Source organism: Pseudophryne corroboree, chromosome 8 (assembly GCF_028390025.1).
Source record: "Pseudophryne corroboree isolate aPseCor3 chromosome 8, aPseCor3.hap2, whole genome shotgun sequence".
Lineage (NCBI taxonomy): Eukaryota > Metazoa > Chordata > Amphibia > Anura > Myobatrachidae > Pseudophryne > Pseudophryne corroboree.
The window spans coordinates 466,544,076-466,566,384 of NC_086451.1; the positions used below are offsets into that span (position 1 = coordinate 466,544,076).

General features: G+C 42.6%; 1 protein-coding gene across 3 annotated transcripts in view; it reads right to left on the reverse strand.

Annotated features, from left to right (window-relative positions):
• PCDH19 (protocadherin 19) overlaps positions 1-22,074 on the reverse strand; it is a 200,101-nt gene extending 178,027 nt beyond the window's left edge. For 2 of the 3 annotated variants that reach the window (XM_063938365.1, XM_063938364.1), the window contains exons 1-2: positions 18,735-22,074; positions 13,636-13,963 (exon numbers count right to left, since the gene is read on the reverse strand). In XM_063938365.1, coding sequence (XP_063794435.1) covers positions 13,636-13,963; positions 18,735-20,893 — 2,487 coding nt within the window. In that variant the 5' untranslated portion in view covers positions 20,894-22,074. The remainder of the gene's footprint in view (positions 1-13,635; positions 13,964-18,734) is intronic. The other variant, XM_063938366.1, reaches the window with a different exon arrangement.
• Between the last annotated feature and the right edge of the window lie 235 nt (positions 22,075-22,309).

Below are 22,309 nucleotides of genomic sequence, written 5' to 3' on the forward strand. Positions count from 1 at the left end.
TCAAATATAGACTATATATATTCTGCCTGAGAATTTTGTGGTCACAAAAACTAAAGGGCAACAGATTAACCTACAGTATGCCAGTTTTAGCTCATCGACAGTGGCTTCTCGCAGCTGCGTTCACACCCAAATGTGGCAACAACAAATCCTTGTTGAACTATACTGTACGAATGTGTCCTCATACTCTGTGGCTTCAGTTGCGTCAAACAGCCCCTCTCGGTGCACCAGGTCCCGGGCGTTTCGGCTGCACCAAACGTCTTCTTTGTTCAAAATGTGCATATTAGTCGCACAAATAAAAGAACTTGGAGCCACAAAACGACTTTGCTGACTTGTACCGGTCAGTTAGATATGCAACATTAGTACGTCTGTAAGCAAATGAATCTGAGTCCGTGTAGGAAGTGCTGCGATGCAGCGGCTGCGGCTTTCCCTCACGCCAAGTTTCATAGCGCTTCATCTGCGACTTTGTACATGTTTAAAAATAATTCCCGTGCAGTTACAGTCGCAGCTTGGCGTCTCTGGTGTTTCGATGCGTCTGTGGTGCGAATAGATAGACGCCCGGTGCCTCTCGCAGTGGCACCGGGCGTCTTGCGACTTATGTATATGTCTTCGTGTATGAGGACGATTTATGATTAGACAGCAAAGGGGGTTATTCAGAGATGTTAGCAAACAAAAAAAGTTAGCAATTGAGCAAAACCATGTGCACTGCAGGTGGGGTAGATGTAACATGTGCAGAGAGAGTTAGATTTGGGTGGGGTGTGTTCAAACTGAAATCTAAATTGCTGTGTAAAAATAAAGCAGCCAGTATTTACCCTGCACAGAAACAATATAACCCACCAAAATCTAACTCTCTCTGCACATGTTACATCTGGCCACCTGCTGTGCAGCATGGTTTTGCCCAGTTGCTCAGTTTTTTTGTTTGCTTGCAGCTCTGAATATATCCAAAAGAGTAGACCAGACAGTGATGAGACCATACATCACACTACCATCACCATGTTTATTCAATATAGTAACTTTTCTATAATGTCTGGGACTATTTATGAAGAGGATACAGTGGGAGGATCACACATCAAGCAGCCGTATGCCAGATGTAGGGATGCCACCTCCTACAGAACACAGCATTTAATTCTGCGTATCAATGCCTCGTTCTCTGATGGTAGTTGGTAGATTTGGAAAAGATAACATGCCATGCAAACACCCAGACTGGTCTCCTTTTGCCACCTATATACCAGAGTTTAATGCTGAGAGCTCAGACTAATCATTTATTTTATTTTTATATATATTTTTTTTTATTTGACTACAATGCAGAAGCTAAGTTGGCAGCTGCAGCTTCTATGCAAAGAGCCCTCGGAGTATGGAAAGAACATTGCGCTCCTGGTGCGGCTGAGGTAGGCATTACCGGCTGGGGTTGTCTGTGCGATCACACATGCAAATGAGCCGTAATGCAGAGCCGAGCTTTGCATGAAGTCCGGATTTGACTTGTAAACAAAACATAACGTAGGCTACTGTGCCAGTCATAATGCTTAGAGCCAGCCATTGCTACCTTAACTGTAGGTGACATCACTGAGGCATGAGGCACAAAGTGCCCCACTGCAGATTCTGATTACCTGGGCTGAAATATATAGTAGTGAACGGGGCACTTTATTGGGCAGGAGCCGCAGTCTTCAAATCAAGTGGCATGTACAGTCCATACCGTGCGCTGTAGGAGTTAAATAGGCCTATTTATATACAGGTTGAGTCTCCCTTATCCAAAATGCTTGGGACCAGAGGCATTTTGGATATCGGATTTTTCCGTATTTTGGAATAATTGCATATCATAATGAGATATCATGGCGATGGGATCCAAGTCTAAGCACAGAATGCATTTATGTTTCATATACACCTTATACACACAGCCTGAAGGTCATTTTAGCCATTATTTTTAATAACTTTGTGCATTAAACAAAGTGTGTCTACATTCACACAATTCATTTATGTTTCATATACACCTTATACACACAGCCTGGAGGTCATTTAATACAATATTTTTAATAACTCTGTCTATTAAACAAAGTTTGTATACATTGAGCCATCAGAAAACAAAGTTTCACTGTCTCACTCTCCGTCAAAAAATTCCGTATTTCGGAATATTCCGTATTTCGGAATATATGGATATGGGATACTCAACCTGTACTGGCTATACGTATACTGACCCAATCCTATTATAGTGACTGCGAGATCGGACCATCAAAAATGCTTTATTTAGACAAATTGTTAAAAATATATAATACAGAAAACATTTTTCTATTTGTAAACAAAAATAAAATTCAAACTTGTTGCTAACAAAAGTTACACTGCGCAAAGCTGGTTCAGTGGTGGCACCAGTAGCGGTGACACCCATTGTGGGGAGTAGCTCCCATACGCATGCCAAAGTACAGCTCATTCAAAATGGGGATGTGGTCTCATGGGAAGGGGGCATGGCCTAATGGTAGCCACCAGAGTAATGTAACATTACTTCGGGGGCGTTCCTAGCATTCCCAGAGATGCTGGGCTTCCCCCAGAGACTCTGGCTACACTTCTGGCTCCTTCTCAGTGACAGGTCCCGGACATTGCACCATAATGTCACAGTACAGTACCTGACTCCCTACCACTGAGGAACCTGAGATTTGGTATCACACCCTGCACCACCCCTAGTGATGCCTCTGTCACTGCAGAGCTTTATATTACTTAGGTGCCAGAGCAACGTTTTTTTAATAAATTGCAGTGATAACTGATGGACTACCGCTAAGACAAGTGATGATAGAAAATCATCTTTATCACTTCAGATAGCACTCTTTCTCTGTTCAGGCAACAGTATAAATTGGTCCGTCATAGAGTTACAAGTAGGGTCCTATTTAAAGGGAACATTGTCAAACCCTTTGACGGCTCTTCTTGTGCAAAAAAGGACATTTTGCAATATAAATAGGTGCACATTCTGTTAAATTAAAATGAAAACCAGAAGCATTTAAAAATGTGCTATTTATCTCCTTGAAATAGTAATTCTACAGCGTTGCTCAGCAACATCCTCATATAATGACTTTCCACTGATGCAATATGAAGACTTCACACAGTAAGTGAAAATACTTCGAGCATGTAAAAAAAAAAATCCTTAACGGATTCTCTCAGTGGCTTTTGTTTTTCTCAAATCTTCCTCAATCTAAAAAGAATGTGGATAGGATAAGCAGCCAGATGTTAGGGGGAGATAAATATACATTGGAAAGAGGATGCATCTAAATGCGGGTTTCTCTGTAGCATTATCTCGTTTTAAGTAAATCACACAGCCCCAGAAGACAAAATCAATTTCAAGAAATAAGGTTTGTGTAAAAGAAGCGGAGCCCTGTGATGTCAGCAACGGGTTTCTCTTACAACTTCCACTGTGCGCTCAATTCGAGATTCTAAACACGCGCCACGCAGGGGAAGAGCAGGGAGAGACAAAGATACTTTACAGCGGGAAGTTCCCTCCCTTAGAGCAGATTTGAAGAACAATGAAATTAGAGCAAACATGGCGAAATAAAACATTTGCAGATGGAAGCAAAACTCGTCGGAGATATAAACATTCTTATTAGCCCCATCTAGCGCTTTAATGTGTAGTCAGCAGTCTTAACCACTAGGACTTTTACCCATATGCTTGTAGGACAAGGGGCAGAAATGTATCAAGCTTTCTAAAGAGTGGAGGGCAGTGGCGTTTCTAGTGAGAAGCCCCCTCCTCTCTACATGGCAGCACTTAGCTCCTGGCACTAGGGTCCCTCTAGTGCTATCCCAAAGTCTACAACGCATGTGCGGCGACCATTTTTCCAATGATTTTTCTACTGTGCATGCTCAAGACACCGGGAAAATGGCGCCGCACCATTTTCCCAGTGACTTCTAAAAATAATGGGTTCAGGGTGTACAGTGTGGGCCCCCCTCTACCCTGGGGCCCGTGTGCACTGCACACACTGCAACCATTATAAATACACCAGTGTTGGAGGGGGTATAATTACTAAGGGTCAATTTTGGGTCTAGTTTCAAATTGACCAAAATCTCCCAACATCCCAACTAAATTGATAAAATAATATACATTCAGTAAAGAAACATTGGTTGCCATGGGTAACGTCTCCACTTGTCACCTTCTCCACTCTTTAGAAGGTTTGATACTTCTGCCCAATGGTGTCACTGGTCTGCAGTCGTTACACTTCTTTTTTTAATCAAATTTAGTTAATTAAAGATACAGATGTACGAATGTCGTTAGCAAAGTCGTTTTGTCTCTTCACATTTTGAACAAGTCGCCCAGGCCCTGGCGCTCCCAGATGGGCTGTTTGCCGCAACTGCAGCCACGGTGTATGAGGAGGACACATCTGTATTTCTGTTCAGGTGTTCTGGTGTCTCTTCTTCTGGAAGATCTCTACTAGACTGAAGAGCAGCACTGAGGAATTATACATTATAGTATTGAGAATTCATATATTATACGAGGGTCCATAATATAATATATGGATCCTCAATGTGGATGCATTAAAATGTATTGTGGGGTAGCCATTGTGTGTTAACCATCAATGGTCATCATAGACGTGCCGCAATGGTGCTGGTAACCATCGATGGTGCCATCTGTGGTTAACATTGACGGCATGAAATCACTGATGGGGAACCATCATTGGTTTGCTTCCATCGATGGACATCCCTGCAGTGGGTAATGGCAGGCGGTGTGCCAATCAGTGAAGGGGGCATGGTTTAGTGGTGCACCAAAGGTAGAGCTAAGCTCCATTCCCTTGCACAGAGGGAACAAAAAAACATTCCTGCTTGGTTGATGGCCATCCCTAATGTATAGTTCCTCAGTGTAGCACAGTATAATATATGGATCCTTGGTCTACTCATTACTCTGAGCAATTTTGGCTACCGGGGCATATACGTTGGACAAGCTTGATTTGCCGATTCCGACCCAAAAATTATCCGAATAGGTGAGTCTGGGATTTTTAACATGCTGGATTTTTCATATCCCCTCAGAGGCCACCATCTCTGATAATCGCCCATTAGATGTATGGCCTACATTACTTCTGACGAAGTGCAGAGAACATTCCAGATCTGTTCTTAACATGAATAAAGCTATGCCAAACCACTCAACCAACGCGTTTCATTGGACTTTGCCACAGGGATCCTCTGTAAAGCATTTCCTGCACCACTGTGTGCACCAATTCTATTTTAAAAAGTTGTTTTAATATAAGTATTATCACTATGAAATATGTTCTTTCTTTCCACATCTAGATCTTTATTGATATATATTCCCATTTAAAACTAAAGTGTTTTAAACACAATTTCTTTATTTTGCTCTGTATGCAATTAAATGTTTTAGGAACATATAAAATATTAATGTTTATTATAGCACTTTAAAATAAAAAACCTGGAAAAAAAACAAAACGAAAAACAATCTTTTATCCCAGTCTCTCTCTTTCACTGTCACTCTTCTTTAGTAAAAAAAAAAAAAAAAAACGCTTTGTAAATAAGAGAGTTAAAAAAAAACCCAGAAGAGAGCCCTGTCTCCTGCAGTACATCTCTTCAGGAGAACAACGCTCCCCGGGGAGCAATTTTTCAAGATTCACAACTGTTAAACTAAAAGCTTCTCTCATTAAAGACCAGCTACGTATCAAAACAAGCCTGGCGCTCCTTGATAGACAGGTGGTCATTTTAGAGAGTTCTCTTACAGCATTATACTTGAAAACAGACTCAGCACACTGCAGCGATAAGCATATGCGATTACATTATGTACAGCCGGCTCTGATTTCTCCAGTAACTAAAAATAATGATCCCAGAAAACTGCAACACAGGGAATGTATCCGGAGCACTTCCACTAGATGCTGGATTATACGCTCTCGCTATTCATTTCCAATTGTGTTTACCAGTCCCGCTCCTCACCAATAAACAGAATGAAGCATTAAAGCTGGAAGTAGCAGAATTGTGCCTGGGTATAGAAATGCAGAATAAGAAAGAAAATGATGCAGTCAGACTGTAGCCCATTGTTGTGGATTAATAGGGAACTTCCTTGCTGAAATCAGACTGTCGTAACTTCTATTACTTCTATCAGCAGAGCCGGCCCTAACCAACATAAGATTTTGGCTGGTGCCCCCTTGCACAGATGCAAGTTCTGCCTCTGACCCTGCACTCCTTTCCCAGCACCATCACCCCTCACCCACAGCAGTCCTCATTTTGGTGCTCCTACCCCCTATATTGTATGCACATTCGGTGTGCAGCCCAAAACGGGGCGTCTTCTTGCTGGGAAGGGGCAGGGCCAGACAATAATACCCCCAGTTGAAATTATGCCACACAGTACTGCAACTGTATTCACATTATATCATGCAATAGTGTCTCTTATTCACATTACATCACACAGTAGTACCACATTACTCCTCACAGTAGTGCCCCTTATTCACATTACACCACACCACATTGCTCTTTCTTCACATTAGACCACACAGTAGTGCCCCTTATTCACATTACACCACACCACATTGCTCTTTCTTCACATTAGACCACACAGTAGTGCCCCTTATTCACATTACACCAAACCATATTGCTCGTTATTCACATTAGACCACATAGTAGTGCCCTTTCTATACGTTACGCCACAAAGTACTGTAGTACACCTTATACACATAATGCCACACAATGCATTTTGTATGCAGATAGAGTGGCACTCACACACAGAATATAGGCATGCCGCATATCATTCTAATCAGCAGAAGCTGCTTGTGCCCAATGGCATTCCAAACGCCCTAGGCATTTGCCTAGTTTACCTATGCCTAGGGCTGGCTTTGTCTATCAGACTGGTGCAGCTCTACAGGTAGGAGCCAATGGTGGGCCCCCCTCTCTGTAAGGGCCTGGGACACTAGTCCCCACAGACCCCCCCCCCCCCCCCTGATGGCTGCCCTGCTTGTATCAGACTGTAAATGGAAGCGTCAAGCTTACAAACCATACGGCAGGTCACCTGGCTGAAATGCATCTCTGGTCAGTCTCTGACGGTTTGCGGCCTGCAGTCTGTGCTAATGAATAACATTGCATTCAATTTTTTGCTAGTTGGTCTACGCTACAATGGTGCAAATCCTCCACTAGAAAACAGTAAAATCCATAGATGGACATTGAAAGTTCCGGACAGTTTCGGGTGTGTGCGATGATGCGCCTATTTTGACACCCTCACTTTTGCATCCTTACTACATTTTCCCGATGGTTGGGAACTGCACATGTGCAGAATGGGTCCCGCAATCAGATCGCAAAGATGCGAATGGCTCTGCCTGATTGATAGGCAGAGGCATTCACGGCGAGGGAAGGAGGCGGCCGGCGGTGCGGGAAACATGGGCGTCGCCCCCATTTTCCAGGAGTGGCTAGGCCAAGGACTGCGTCGTGGATACAGTTTCCTTGGCCACGCAAGGCCACCTGCAGCGGAAAGCCTGAGTAAGCTTATGCTTACTCAGTCCGTCATCGTAGATGAACATCATGACCGATGCGAGCAGTTTTGCAATTGCAATCCTTACTGAATTAGGCTCAGCAAACCCAGCCCTATAACACAGGAACTCAACAATAGAATCACAGCACTTACTATAACGGGTATATATTTACTAAAGGTAGATTTACATCAATTTTTATCAATGAAAATTGATCTAAATCGATGTTGGGTTGCAAGACAAAAAAACACATTTACTAACAGATGATTTTTCATATTCATAAATATTAGTACAAATCGTTGAAATAAAAGTAAAAATAGTTGAAATTAAATAATGACCTTCAGTAAATATACCCCCAAGAGACAATTAGCACTATAAAGTTCTACACATTTCAGGACATTTTGGGAGATAATGCCTCTCTACATTGCAGCAGTGCAAAAACAAAATTGATAAGATTGGCTATTGAGTCTGCAATCTAATAGGGACCATATATATCAGTTGGCAGACTCTGCAGATTTGCGATTCCTAATCCTATTATCTGATTCCTGAACTATGATTGTCCGATGATCTGCAAAATGCAACATGTCAAAAATTCCCAACTCTCAAATTCTGATCAATTTTGGACACAATCATTGGCGAAATGGAGAATCGGTCCAATATATTCTTGATGTACAGGCCTCTAAGCCAAGGCAAGCCAACCAACCAAACAAGCAAGCAACTAATCAATCAATCAATCAATCAATCAATCAGATATAGCTATAATCATATTAGTACAAGCTAGCCATGATTGACTGTAACCTATATGCGCTATCTCTTCAGTAAGCAAAAACATTAATTCCTAAACACATAGATTACACTCGTGTGATAATTCACACTGAATTAAACATATTTTCGGCAGTGTTTTTGTTTAATGTAAAACAAGTTGCCTCACGGAGAAAAACTTCACATTTCTGTCTAACATCTTTGATTGAAATTTAAGCCCACAGATAATTATTTATACACATCAGATTATCTCGTCTCCTCTGCCTATTTGGCTGTTGCTGTTTTAATTTTGTAACAAGCCAATAATGAGATTTAAACTTCAAAATGAGTCCCAATGTGGCCAATTTGAACAATTAAAGAAACAATATTCAACAAAATGCATTGGCCTAATGCGAACAAACCTGTCTAAATTACAAATGTATCAATATTCAAATGGATTACGTAACATAAGCATTGCACTGTAGAATAAAATATACATATCCTTGCATTGTAACACCTCTGAAGAGCAAATAAAGACAGTGTTTGATATTAATCTATATCAACGTTTACGCATCACTGAGGTGCAGAGTGTAGATGACATCACGGCAGTGTTTATACGTAATCTGAGCAGCATTCACGCCTCTGCAGCAGGTTCCTGGGTTAGGATTAAGATGCTTCCTTAACAGAGCAGACAAGGACTGACTGAGAGTTTTACAGTCTTGCTTTGTGGATTTTTAGAAGTGGCTATTTTGCCCATAGCAATAACCATATTCTAGCTATTATCTTCTAGATCACTGGTTCTCAAACTCGGTCCTCAGGACCCCACACGGTTCATGTTTTGCAGGTCACCTGTACATTTTTAAAATGTGACAGTTGGAGATACACAGAGCAGCTGCTTGGTAACATGAAAACCGTGAACCGTGTGGGGTCCTGAGGACCGAGTTAGAGAACCGCTGGTCTAGATAAATGAGAAGTGGAATCTGATCTCTTTAGTAAATATAGCCCTTAGTAGCAATGGCCGGTCAGTTTCTCTAGCACCCCAAAACTCCTTAAATAGCCTATTGTGTTGTGTCTGGTTAGGTATTAAGGTGGATAGCAACCAAAGGATCTTAAACAGCAAAAGCAATACAAGGTGTAGGAAAATTATCCTATAATAAAGAAGCTTAATATCTCAAGTGTATCAGTTTTCTGGGTCTCTCTCCGGAGTGGCCACAGACGGCTCGGCTGGCTCCAGACGAGCCGCCACACTCCGGTCTAATTAGATGTGGATCATGTCAATTATTAATAGAGTCCATTCATGTGAAGCGTATTATCATTGTCACTAAACAATATTAGAAATATCTATGGGTGGTATTTAGTTTGCTGGCTGTTGGGATGCCGGCGCACAGTATACCAGCGCCGGAATCCCGACACCCGGCATGCCGACACCTTTTCTCCCTCTTGGGGGTCCACGACCCCCCTGGAGGGAGAATTGATAGCGTGGCGCGCTTAGGGCGCCACCGTGCCCGCAGCGTGGCGAGCGCAGCGTGCCCACAAGGGGCTCATTTGCACTCGCCCAGCTGTCGGTATGCCGGCGGTTGGGATGCCGGTGGTTGGGATTCCGGCGCCAGTATGCTGGCCGCCGGGAGCCCGGCTGCCTGCATACCATACTACACCCATACCTGTAATGTCTAAACCAAAGAGGGGATGTATCAAACCTTGTAAATAGGACAACCTGAGGTGTGGCCTACAGCAACCAATCAGATTGCAGCTAACATTTTATAGACTGCTTTAGATAAATAATAGCTGGGAGCCGATTGGTTGAAATGAGCAATATCTCCACCTGTCTCTTTTAGAAGGTTTTAAACAACTCCACCCAAAGTGAATCTTTCTTAAGTGATGTCAACAGTTCTTAATTAATTGATTGGTTGATTATCGGAAGCGCTCTCAAAATGTCTACCTACGGTAATTATAAGTCATAATTTAGGTGGGACATTGTCAGCTAATTCTGTCTCATGATGGGAGGTCTGGGAGGTATCTTATGTTCAGTGTCGGACTGGGGTATGAAGGGCCCACTGGGGGAATGCAGTGATAGGGGCCCATGCTTAGGGGTGTGGTCAATCTACAAAGGGGGTGTGGCCAGCCTCCACAGAGGCTTGAAATGCACAATATTTATTATTAACAGTTTATTTATTAACAGTTTCTTATATAGCGCAGCATATTCCGTTGCGCTTTACAATTAGAACAACAGTAATAGAACAAAACTGGGTAAAAACAGACAGACATAGAGGTAGGAAGGCCCTGCTCGCAAGCTTACAATCGTGTGCAGTGTAATGCAACGTATCTACCATGTACAATACAAGTGCACATTCTGGAACCTGATCCCTAGAGAAAGGAGTGGGCCCTCAGGCAATGTGGCCCACCGGTGGTTTCCCCTGTACCCCTGTGGGCCAGTCTGACCCTGCTTATGTTCCCTGCAGGCCGCATAGAGGAGCAGGGCCTCAACTAGGGTGGTGCTACATGTGCCACCGCACAGGGCACTGCAAGGCAGGGGGCACTGTTCTGCAGCACCTGTCAATTTTTTGTTTTAAATACTCTCAAACTTCCCATATAGGAGCAAATAGTTCCATGAGTAAGGAGTCTGACTGCAATGTGGAATAGCATGGGTATGAATCCTGGGTATGCCAGTATTTTGAAATAAAAAGGAGTTTTGCAACTGCGCCTGGAAAGTATATGAGTTTGCAATGTTTAGTAATATACAAATTTGCTGACTCTTATTGATATGAAAAATAAGTAAGAAAAAGAAAAGAGGAAGAAAAAAATGCAAGAAGAAAATTATTGATTGATGCAGAGAAGATAAACAACGATGTTGAAAAAACTTATAAAAATAAAAACAAGCAAAGACATAAACAAAATATTTTTATAAGTTTTTTCAACATCGTTGTTTATCTTCTCTGCATCAATCAATAATTTTCTTCTTGCATTTTTTTCTTCCTCTTTTCTTTTTCTTACTTATTTTTCATATCAATAAGAGTCAGCAAATTTGTTTGCATTTACATTATATAGCTTATCTTGATTAGTTAATAAAACAAGTATTACTAAACATTGCAAACTCATATACTTTCCAGGCGCAGTTGCAAAACTCCTTTTTGTCATTGTATTGTGAGGTTGGGGGTTCAGCCTCATCTGCAATTTTGCTGCCACAACCAATACCCAAGGAAGGTGAGCGCAGGATAAAACCATAATTATATAGTATTTTGAAATGTGTGCTTTAAATAAAGGAAGATGTGACTGAAGTTCCTATGTAAGCGCATAAATGACGGTATAACAGGACTGGTGTCCAAATCCATTTTCTTGGGAGTATGTGTTCTGTAAGTTTAGGTGTTCTATAAAATATATATATATACTGTATGTATATATATATATATATATATATATATATATAATGCGGGAATGGTCATTGTAGCAAGCACTTTCAGTGGATGTCATGGCTCGTCTTATGTTCCTGTTTGAAAATGTGTGTGGGTGTGTTTGTGTGTGTTGGGGTGGGTGCGTCAATGCTTTTCCTGACCCAGGGCACCAAAATATCTAGTTACAGCTCTGTAGCAGAGCAATGGCGAATTGGTGCCGCCCATACTAATGAGTGGGTGTTTGAAGGGGTATTTGGCTAAGGGTCAAGTCAGCATTTCATAGGTGCTAAACACACCCCCTGAGTGTGGTTGCACCCCATCGTGACTGAGCCACTCCCTCACTGGAATGCTGCCACGCCCCTTCTCCTCATTTCCGGATCTGAAATATTACCTGTTACAGAATTAAATTATTTCAAATGTACAAAAGAAACCAAACAGCTGCACATTGTGACACAACCCACAGTCACATGCAATCTAGTGTATTTCTATCACAACGACGCCCATTAAGCTACTGATTGAGCTGGAAAAGCTCTTTCACTTGGCCTCAGGCTTACACTCAATCCTTTTTTTTTTGTTGTTGCCAGGTTGACTCAGGAGACAGACATCAGAGGAACAGCAGATAATATTTGTTTGTATAACCGCTACGTTGCTGCGTCGGTGTATGGTAAATCGCAGCACATTTGCTGTGTGGTAAGTAATGCAATCTTCAAAGCTGCTGTCAGTTTTCTTTATACAAGAAAACTCTTTAGTGATATTTTGTGTGTGAAAGAGATCTCGGGGCCGATAAGAGGTAAAGTCACACATCATACGCGCTACCTGGCTTCTACAAGTAATTGGGACATGCTTTGAAAGTGTGATCTTTAATACTACAGGTTGAGTATCCCTTATCCAAAATGCTTGGGACCAGAGGTATTTTGGATATGGGATTTTTCCGTATTTTGGAATAATTGCATACCATAATGAGATATCATGGCAATGGGACCTAAGTCTAAGCACAGAATGCATTTATGTTACATATACACCTTATACACACAGCCTGAAGGTCATTCTAACCAATATTTTTTATAACTTTGTGTATTAAACAAAGTTTGTGTACATTGAGCCATCAAAAAACAAAGGTTTCACTATCTCAGTCTCGCTCAAAAAAGTCCGTATTTCGGAATATTCCGTATTTCGGATATTTGGATATGGGATACTCAACCTGTATAACCACACCAGCCATGGAACAAGAACATTATATCCATTATGGCTCTACCCCAGCTGCATTTCTTCCTGTGAGTGCAAATTAATCCTCCATCCATCCTAGCACAGTATATTTTATGATACACATTTTCAGTACAACACAGTCCAATAGATCATTTACATCCTTTAGGTGTACCATAAAAATGTTGGCTTATGTAAAATATTACTTTGGATTCAGTACGTATATGAAACACGTTAAAATAAACATTTTATATATATATATATATATATATATATACCAAAAACATTTCAACTTGGAAACGTACCCAAATGCAACCATAAAGGTTCATCATTTATAAAATATATCAAATTGTCCAACATCTATCAATGGTTTACGGTACTGCTGGTTATTGTCACCAGCAAAGTGGGGAGGGTGAAGGAAGGGGGAGGGGCTCAGACTTCCATATTTTCAAATTCTATTGAGGTATTTTTGGATTGTCCGCAAGGCAAGTAGATAATACAGGTTTAATATACTCTTCATTTCCATTGGTCAAAGGTAATTTTGATAACACTGATTGCCCAAAAAAAAAGAAGTGATATGAGCCACTGAAATGGTTTACTCAAAGAAAAATGTGGATGGACATCCCAAAAAATAAAAACCATGACACATCAACACCACTTTAAGAGGCTGACATCAACACACAAGTTATTAAGTAAAGATGATCGTGGTATAAAGGACATGGATGAGATACCATCATTATTTGTCTGTGGATAAAGTTTCATCACCTACGAAAGCTTTTAAAGGCCATGCATGACCCACAACGCATTTCACCTGTTGTGTTCAAAATGCTATGGACACCATGTAACTGGTACAATTAAAGGAGATGGTTCTTGGTACTCACCTCCGGTAGAGGCATCCCGTTGATGATGAGGTCGGGCTGCGGTGGACTCTGGTTGGTGAAGGTGTGATGATAGACATGGTTGGACCCTGCATTCCTTGTATTCTGGTTGTCCACGTTGATGAAGGTGCTGTCTGTCCGCCTACACCCAAGCGGAAGGGTCTGCTGGTGGTAGTCAAAGTAGTTTAGTGATGAAGTAAGGGAGGAGCAGCTCACCACATTCATTTTATCCGTCTCCTCCACATCACGGGGTACCAGGCGGATGTCGTTCTTGCTGATTTTTTTCTTCTTGTTGGATTTCTTTTGGTGTCCGTACGAGTACTCAGCTATCCTGCAAGACAACATTAATAAGGTGCAAAGGCACGCACGTTTTATAACGGCTCCACACACAACTGTACAGCATCTATAACAAGCCAACACCAGTGCAAGAGAAAACCCAACACATCTGGATATAAAAACAACACCGCAATAGAAGGATAAAATAATGGATACTAGAAACAGGACAATAAAAGAATGAAATTAAACATACAAAAAACAGAGAGAGAGAAAGGAAGGGGTCTTCAGATTGCAAGTATTTGCCAGAAATCACAGTACAGATCCCCACAGAGAAATCTGATTAAAGGTTGATTAGGATATTGTATGTGTATAAATGTTCTATGCAACTTAAATCAGTAACAAACCCATTATATATATATATATATATATATATATATACATACAGTTTATCATTTTATCAAAGTGACTTTCATCTTTACTGCTAATTATGCTTAGGTGAGGCGTCATGTTACCATAATTTTCAGAATATTAATTGGAATTTAGAGGGGCTGCAATCTGACTTCTAAATTGGAATAATCTCAAGACAGACGACTATGACATGAACATACATACTGTATCTACACACAAACAAACGTACGTACGTACGTACGTACGTACGTACGTACGTACGTACGTACGTACGTACGTATATATATATATATATATATATGTATATATATATATATACTGTAATGTCTTTTCATCTTCACATAGAGGATTTAATGAAGCAGACGTGCTTAGGAATTTAATTGATACACTTTAGATTTTGATACTGATTTTAATGAAGAGTACCCAAAGCTTGATGGTAGTATGGGACTATTAAATGGCCAGCTACAGGATATACAGGACAGCGCACTTGTTGCTGAACTACAACTCCCAGGATAGCACCACAATTTTTATTGTCCTTGGTGTCCTTGGTTAACGTTTAGAAATAAAGACCAGCCCTAGGTGCATGTCTTTTGTTCTGTATGGGTTCTTGAAATCATAATGTTAAGAAACATGGACTTTGCCATGTTGTAGGGTTGCACTGAACAGCAGATTCTCACTGCAGGCTGATGCTCCCCTTAAGATAAAGCATCTTAACTCTTTCATGTCCAGGGCACACAGCAGCGTGTCGGGTTTACTAAGGCTAATTCGTGGCTGGTTGGAGCGTGGCACAGAATGAAGTGTGTAAGATTACCTGTTCTCTCCTGGAGAAAACACTACAGAGGTTTATTGGGAGCTGTGGAATCTCTATCTGAGATGACTGGTCATGAACAGCCAAATCTCACCTAAGGCTGCTGTTTTCTTTCAAGCATTCATGCGTGATGAGTTATCTGATAGCTACACAACCTCCAGTGACTACAGATTCATTTCAAGAAGAAGAAAAATAAAATATGGAATTAATGTTTTTGAAAGAAAAGGACACGTGTGTGTGTGTGTGTGTGTGTGTGTGTGTGTGTGTGTGTGTGTGAGAGAGAGAGAGAGAGAGAGAGAGAGAGAGAGAGAGAGAGACAGCCTATGAGTCTTTTTACCTTGATAAGCAATATATATATATATATATATATATATATATATATATATATTTATATTCCCATATTGTGCCATTTATCTCTCAATTATCAGCATTATAAGGTGAGTGCATCCCCTGTGATTGTACAGTGTATTGCACACTAGTGGTCCACCTTCCTATTATGGACTGACTTCAGCATTATAATGTATATTATATATTATATATGTATTTGATAACATACAACCATATGACTGTATTTATACGAATACAGAAACACAATATACCCAGTGTTCATAGTTCTTGTTACAATGCATATGAATTAAATGTCTTTCTTCCAGCAGATTTTTTATTACCGACCCATGTCAATATTTTATTGCTGACAATTTTTTGCAGATTTACTGACATTTTTTACTGAAAGAATATTAACACTGTAAACCACCGTGCATTAAGTAGCAGCAAAATTTCTATAGGGGTGGATTATAACCGGCTCACTCGCTTACACATATTTCCCCAGCCCCAAGGTCCAATATTGGAAGATTTTCTGTATAGAAGCGACGTCCAGTTTTACTAACCTCTATTTTGTTCACACTGACAGCAGAATATTGCACTACATATTTACATAACTGTAAATGCACCCATCAAGGTCAGATTTAAGTGGCACACAGCAATAGTCAACTAGTCTCTACTAGAAGATCTGCAATGGGGGCTCCAGCTTCCCCTCTAGCCAGCTCTATCATCACAGGCAAAGAGGGGTTAATTCTGGAGTGACATTTCATCTGCAAGCGGTACCAGAAAACCGACCTAAGTGATCATATTAAATGGGGACCATGATCTGCAATTGGAAATGTCACATAAAACTAAAAAATATGGCATGGATTTATATTTCAGACTCAATTACATTTTCATCATGATGGAAATATATAAAAAAAAGCCCCATAGAATTATACAGCCGGGCTGGGCGCAGCAGGCACAGAACTCAGCTGAGATTTTAAGAAATAAAATATATTGATGGGATTTTTTTTTCTTCTGGGGCTGCAGAAGGAATTTTAATTTCACCTGTCCCTCAGTTGTTGGGGGAAAGGGGTGGTGGGGAGGGACTATAATTTTTTTTTAATATGCTGAATCTCACAGGTGATGCTAATTTTTTAGAATCCCTCAATTATTCTCCATGTTCATTACAGAGTTTATCATCATTTTTACTATCAGGGTTCTTAATGCTTGCAGTGTGCACCTGCATTTTCTTTTCTCCTGCGCTACAATTCTCAGCATGGTAGAACCTCTTACTATGTTTAAAATTAGGGTGTGCAGTCTAAGCTGCCCCATTTTACAACAGCAAATATCACAAAAGAGTTGAATGTTGGGATTGCAAGCAATCCTTCCATTCAGCCCCCAATGCAGGCAATCTCTGCATGGACTTTATAAAGTGTGCCAGCTCTCTGCAGCTATCACTCAGGCAGCATAGAACAATTCTCCATTGTGAGGCTCCCAGGGCTGACAGATCCCTGCTCTGCAATGGTGACAGAGCCCCAACCGTGGCTGTGCGGTGTGAGTGCGTGCGCCTGGGCAGAGTCACATGATTGCGCCAGTAGGGTGAAATGCGTTTCGCTCTCCGACTTGTTACGTTTGTGCTTTTTCTCACATGTCAGCTTCCAATCACTGAGACAATTCACTAGATAGTCTGGATAATCCCTTTTTATTTTTTCAATGTTCTGAGAGACCTTTGTACATTTGGTAAGCAGTGTGTTAATTCCCCTGAAAGATTGAGAGCAACTATATTAGAACCATGAAATGTTTGCTGAATAACTCTTACACTTGTATAGTTCTCTAAAGGATTCAGGGAAATGGGCACAATAAGCCTTAATTATTCACAGGCCATCAGTAAATACACTATATACTATATACATAGCTTGTACCGTGGCCCACAATTTGTTGTGGAACTACAAGGTACAGCATGCACTACACTAGAAAGCTGCAGGTATGCTTAGACTTGTAGTTCTATCTATCTGCCTTATGCCTGAGAAATATATGCATGTATGTATGTATGTATGTATGTAAATATATATATATATATATATATATATATATCTCCATGCTACCTCATGAAGTGGCTCAGTGTTGGATGAATACCAGAAAAGGCACAAACCCTTCTGCCAGTGAGGAGATTATTCAGTTTATGGGGAACTGCAGCTGGTCTTGTAGAGGCACCTGATTGATATTCATGTGCAGTTAGCATTTGTCTACCAAACTTTTTTGTATTGCAGACAATAGAGGGAACAACACTGGTATGATAGCTCCATATACTCCCGGCACTCCTTGACAGTGTGTATACAAAGCACTATCTAGTTACAAACAGAACAAGCTGCAAATAACAGATGCTTATTTTGCTATTATTTATTTTTCTCTTCCACCATCACAGTTTCTGTATTTGTGAGTGATATAAGTAATATAAGTAAATGAAGTGAATCAGTAATTAATCTAGTCTTAAAATCTTTTTAATTTTTGATACTTTTTTTATACACATTGCCTTTTTTTTTTTTTTTATAAGTGAGGTGCTGGAAAGTTGGACACTGCTAAGAGAAAGGGCTGGGTTTTAACGTGATCACCTCCAAAGGCATGTATTGAAATGTAAAAAAAAAAAATCATGTTTTCATTGAATCTTGTATTCTTTCAAATTCCCACTGTGATGCATTGAGGCTGCTGCAGAAATGCGCCTTAGCCATGCACACAGTGCCACCTAATGGTGCAAAATGGGAAGGGCACCTTGTTTCTGATCAGCCTGCTCTGCCTCATTAATTGACTACTCTGTGACTTGGATAAGGCTGAAGCAGCCTGGGCTCTGAGCTAAAGGTGCCCCCCACCCTCATCCCCGAAAAAACACAGAATCATGTTCATATTTCCCCATTGCACTTCCTGCATAGCAGTTGTACACAAATAATAGCTCTCATATAACCCATATACAAAGTTCTTCATGTCATGCCATGTTAACTTGTGCAGTGCCAGGGGCTCAGATATAATACGTCTCATTATATAGATATCAGTCCCCCTCAATCTTTCAGCGAGCTATGTAGGCCAACTAGCACAAACAGGATGCTGAGCAAGGCTCCTTTTGCTGGTGGCACCGTGGGCAATTACAGCAGGTGGAACTCTGCAGAGATATTTTGTTGCGGCTCATAGTTACAGACAGATACATAACACACAACAGAGTTGCAACTGTTACTTTGTGTCTGCTCATACTGCACAGTGTACATTGTATATTCTGCCATTGACAGGAGAAACGTAATAAGAGGCTCCTTACCTGCAGTTGTAGGTCCTAATTTCCTTGTTGTCTCGTTTGCATTTCACAGCCACAAATATCATGGTGACGAAGAGGATGGCAGCGATAGATCCCAAGGCGATGATAAAAATCAGCGATAAATTAACAGATCCTATTGACTCCTGGGCATCCAGTGCTGGGGACAGGTAGATTAAAATCAAGGCTGAGGCCGAGAGCGAGGGCTTGCCATGGTCCTGTGCAGCTACAATCAGCTCATAGGTGGTCTTGGAGTTTTCCCCAAATGTCCTGGTGGTCCTAATTTCCCCATTGATTTGGTCAATCTCAAAGAATCCCCTGTCCCCCTCTGTCACCTCATAAGACAGCCTGCCATTCTCCCCCTCATCATAGTCGTCAGCCTTCACCACAGTCACTAGGTAGCCCACTCCTGCGTTCCTGGGGATGTAGACCTCAGAGGTGCCATTGACCAAGGGTGGAGCGGTAATCACTGGGGTGTTATCATTCACATCTACCACAATCACTCTGACGGTGACATTGCTTTGGAGGGGTGGGATACCCCCATCCTTGGCTGAGATCTTGAACTCAAAAGCCTTGGTCTGTTCGTGATTGAATGACCTGAGGGCATATATGTCTCCAGTGGTGGGGTTGATGGACACGTAGGTGAAGACCGGCATGTCCCTCACCTGGGATGGGACCAGCTGGTAGGACACACTCCCGTTTAATCCCAAATCGGGGTCCCTGGCTGAGACAGAGAGCAGGTAAGCCCCAGGGGTATTATTCTCTGAGACAATGACTTGGTAGAAGGTCTTGGAGAAGTGTGGGTGGTTGTCGTTCTCATCGGTGATTCTTACTGTAAACGACTTGGTGGACTGAAGAGAAGGGTTCCCACCGTCCTTGGCCTGGATGGTCAAATTGTACTGGTCTCTCTGCTCTCTGTCTAACCTGCCATCCACCAGTATGGTGGAGAAGCTCTCATATTCCTGCAGTCTAAATGGCACGTTACCCAACAGTTTGCACTGGACCCTTCCATTGATGCCTGAATCCCTGTCTGAAACCCTGACCAGGGCTATCACATACCCAGGGGGAGCGTTCTCACTCACTTCCACCACCTCACTGTTGACAGAGAGCAGGTTGATGACCGGGACATTGTCGTTGACATCCAGAACATTCACAGTCACTTTGCAGTGGGCAGGGATGGAGTTGGGTCCTAAATCCTTGGCTTGGACATCGATTTCGTAGACATGCCCTTCCTCATAGTCTATGGCTCCACTTACAGTGATGATGCCAGTCTTGGGGTCTATCTTAAAGAGCTCCCTGGTCTTGTCAGACACATAGCTATTGAAGGAGTAGACTATTTCCCCATTGGTACCTTCATCAGGGTCTGTGGCATTAAGATCAATGACCAGGACATTCAGTGGGGCATTCTCGGGGACATTGACAGTGTAGGCAGCCTCCTCAAACACTGGGTTGTTATCATTGGAATCTATTACTTTGATGTTCAGTTCCACAGTGCCAAAATTGGAGGGATCCCCCCCATCCAGAGCTGTAATGATGTAATTGTAATGAGACTGGGTCTCTCTGTCCAGGTTTTTCTCCACCACCAGTTCAGCAAACCTGGACCCATCCCCTCTAGTCTTTATTTCCAGACCAAACAGGTCGTTGGGTGTGATCTCATAGGACTGGACCCCAAAGTTACCAGAGTCTGGGTCGTAGGCACTCTCCAATGGTATCCTAGTACCAGGGCTGGCTGTCTCTGAGATCTCCAGGTCAATTTGGTCAGTGGGGAAGCTTGGAGCGTTGTCATTGAGGTCTTTAATCTCTATTTTGATGACACAGATTTCCATGGAGTTGGACATGACCTCCAGAGAGATGACACATTTTGGCATCTGCCTGCAAAGCATATCCCTGTCTATCTTCTGCTTGGTCACCAGCAAGCCCGACGCGTTGATGTCCACCAGGTGGGGGGCTGAGTTGGAAACCACTCTGAATGCAGGCTGCCTGGGGTCCAGCACGAAGCCAGCATCCTTAGCGTCCTTAGCTACGTTGGCAATCTGAGTCCCAGCTCTCTGCTCCTCTTCCACTGTGTATTTCAAGTTGATCAGGGCTCGGGTTCGTGTCCAGGACACGGCCAGCAAAAGCAGAATATGCAGGACATCCATCTCCTTCCTGCGCCTCAGCCACATGGTCCCTGGCTCCTTGCTTGGGTGACTGGAGAGGGAGACCAGCGGCTGATTAATCCCCAGCAGGACAAATAAAAAAGGGGCAACCAAAGACAGGGAGGGAACCCAAAGAGCATGCAGCACCCACACTCAGGAAGGATGAAGGTGTCCCCCTTGGATCCTCCAGAAGTTGGCTAGTTCTTGCCCAGTCTGGTGCAGCCTCAGTCCCTTTAAATGCAACCGCAGTAAGGAACCGTACAGTGTCCAGAGCAGCCTGGGGACCCTTCCACCTGCTCTGCATGCGCAAGATCTCAGAGAGGAGTCGGGATCAGCGGGCACTGGATGGGCACTTGAGTCGCGTCCTCATGGCTAGCAGTCATTCTTCAATGAGCCAGGAGATGCATTGGTGGTGTGGAGGTCTCAGATCGCATGTCAGAGGCAGAAGCAAGCCTCAGTCCTCCCTGATCACCCCCTGATCCATAGCCATCCAGACTGGAGGGGGCGAAAAGGGGGGGACTGCTGGAATAATTAGTATGTAAGTATCAGTCTGTGTGCCATTCATTCATCTACACACCGCACAGTGCCCACCACAGCGGCGGCTGCTGCTATCTGCAATTGTGTCTTTGCCAGGAAGAAAAAATAATAATAATATAAATAATAAAATAAATCCCAAGTCTCCCCACCACCACCACCTTGCATGCGATTTCCAGAAAGTGTGAATGGTCACAGAGGGGCTGAGGGAGGAAGGGGGGGAGCAGGTGGGATGCAAAGACCCCCTTTCTTCTTGCAGGAGCCAAGCAGCTGACAAATCCGTTATTATGGATGCAGAATGGGGAAGAAGACGAAGACTATCATCAGTCACCACCAAATAATGTCCAAGGTAGATCTCACACCTCCAGCAGCAGCAGCAGCATCTGGTTCCAGGGGAGAGAAGCCCCTTCCTTGTCTCATGGACCGGTGCAGAGAAATGCAAATGAAGTAGTTTAAAAATCCAAGTGCAATATGTTCAGTTGTGATGATGATGATGAGGAGGAGGATGATAATAGGATCCTTCTTCCTCTACCCCTCCAGGCTGGGAGAGTTCTGCTCTCTGGCTGCAGTTGTGCACAGTGATCGGTGCTGAGCCTCTGCTGCTCTGGTGTAGTACTGTCTGCACCTAGCTGTCTCTAGCTCGCTGATAACTACTGCCAGTGCAGTCTGTAAAGAGAGAGAGAGAGGGAGAGAGAGAGAAAGAGAGAGAGAGAGAGGGGGGGGGGGGAGCTGCTACTCCAGCCTATCACCAAGTGCTGGGGGGAGGAGGGGGCGTGGGGTGCTCTGATTGGGGCTGGGGGGGGGGGGGGGGGGGGGCTTCAAAATTTCGAACAGGGGAGAAAAACTTCCTCAGTCAGCAGCAGTGGGGCTGCAGGGAGGAGCTGTCCGTGGTGCTGGTTCTGCTGCTGG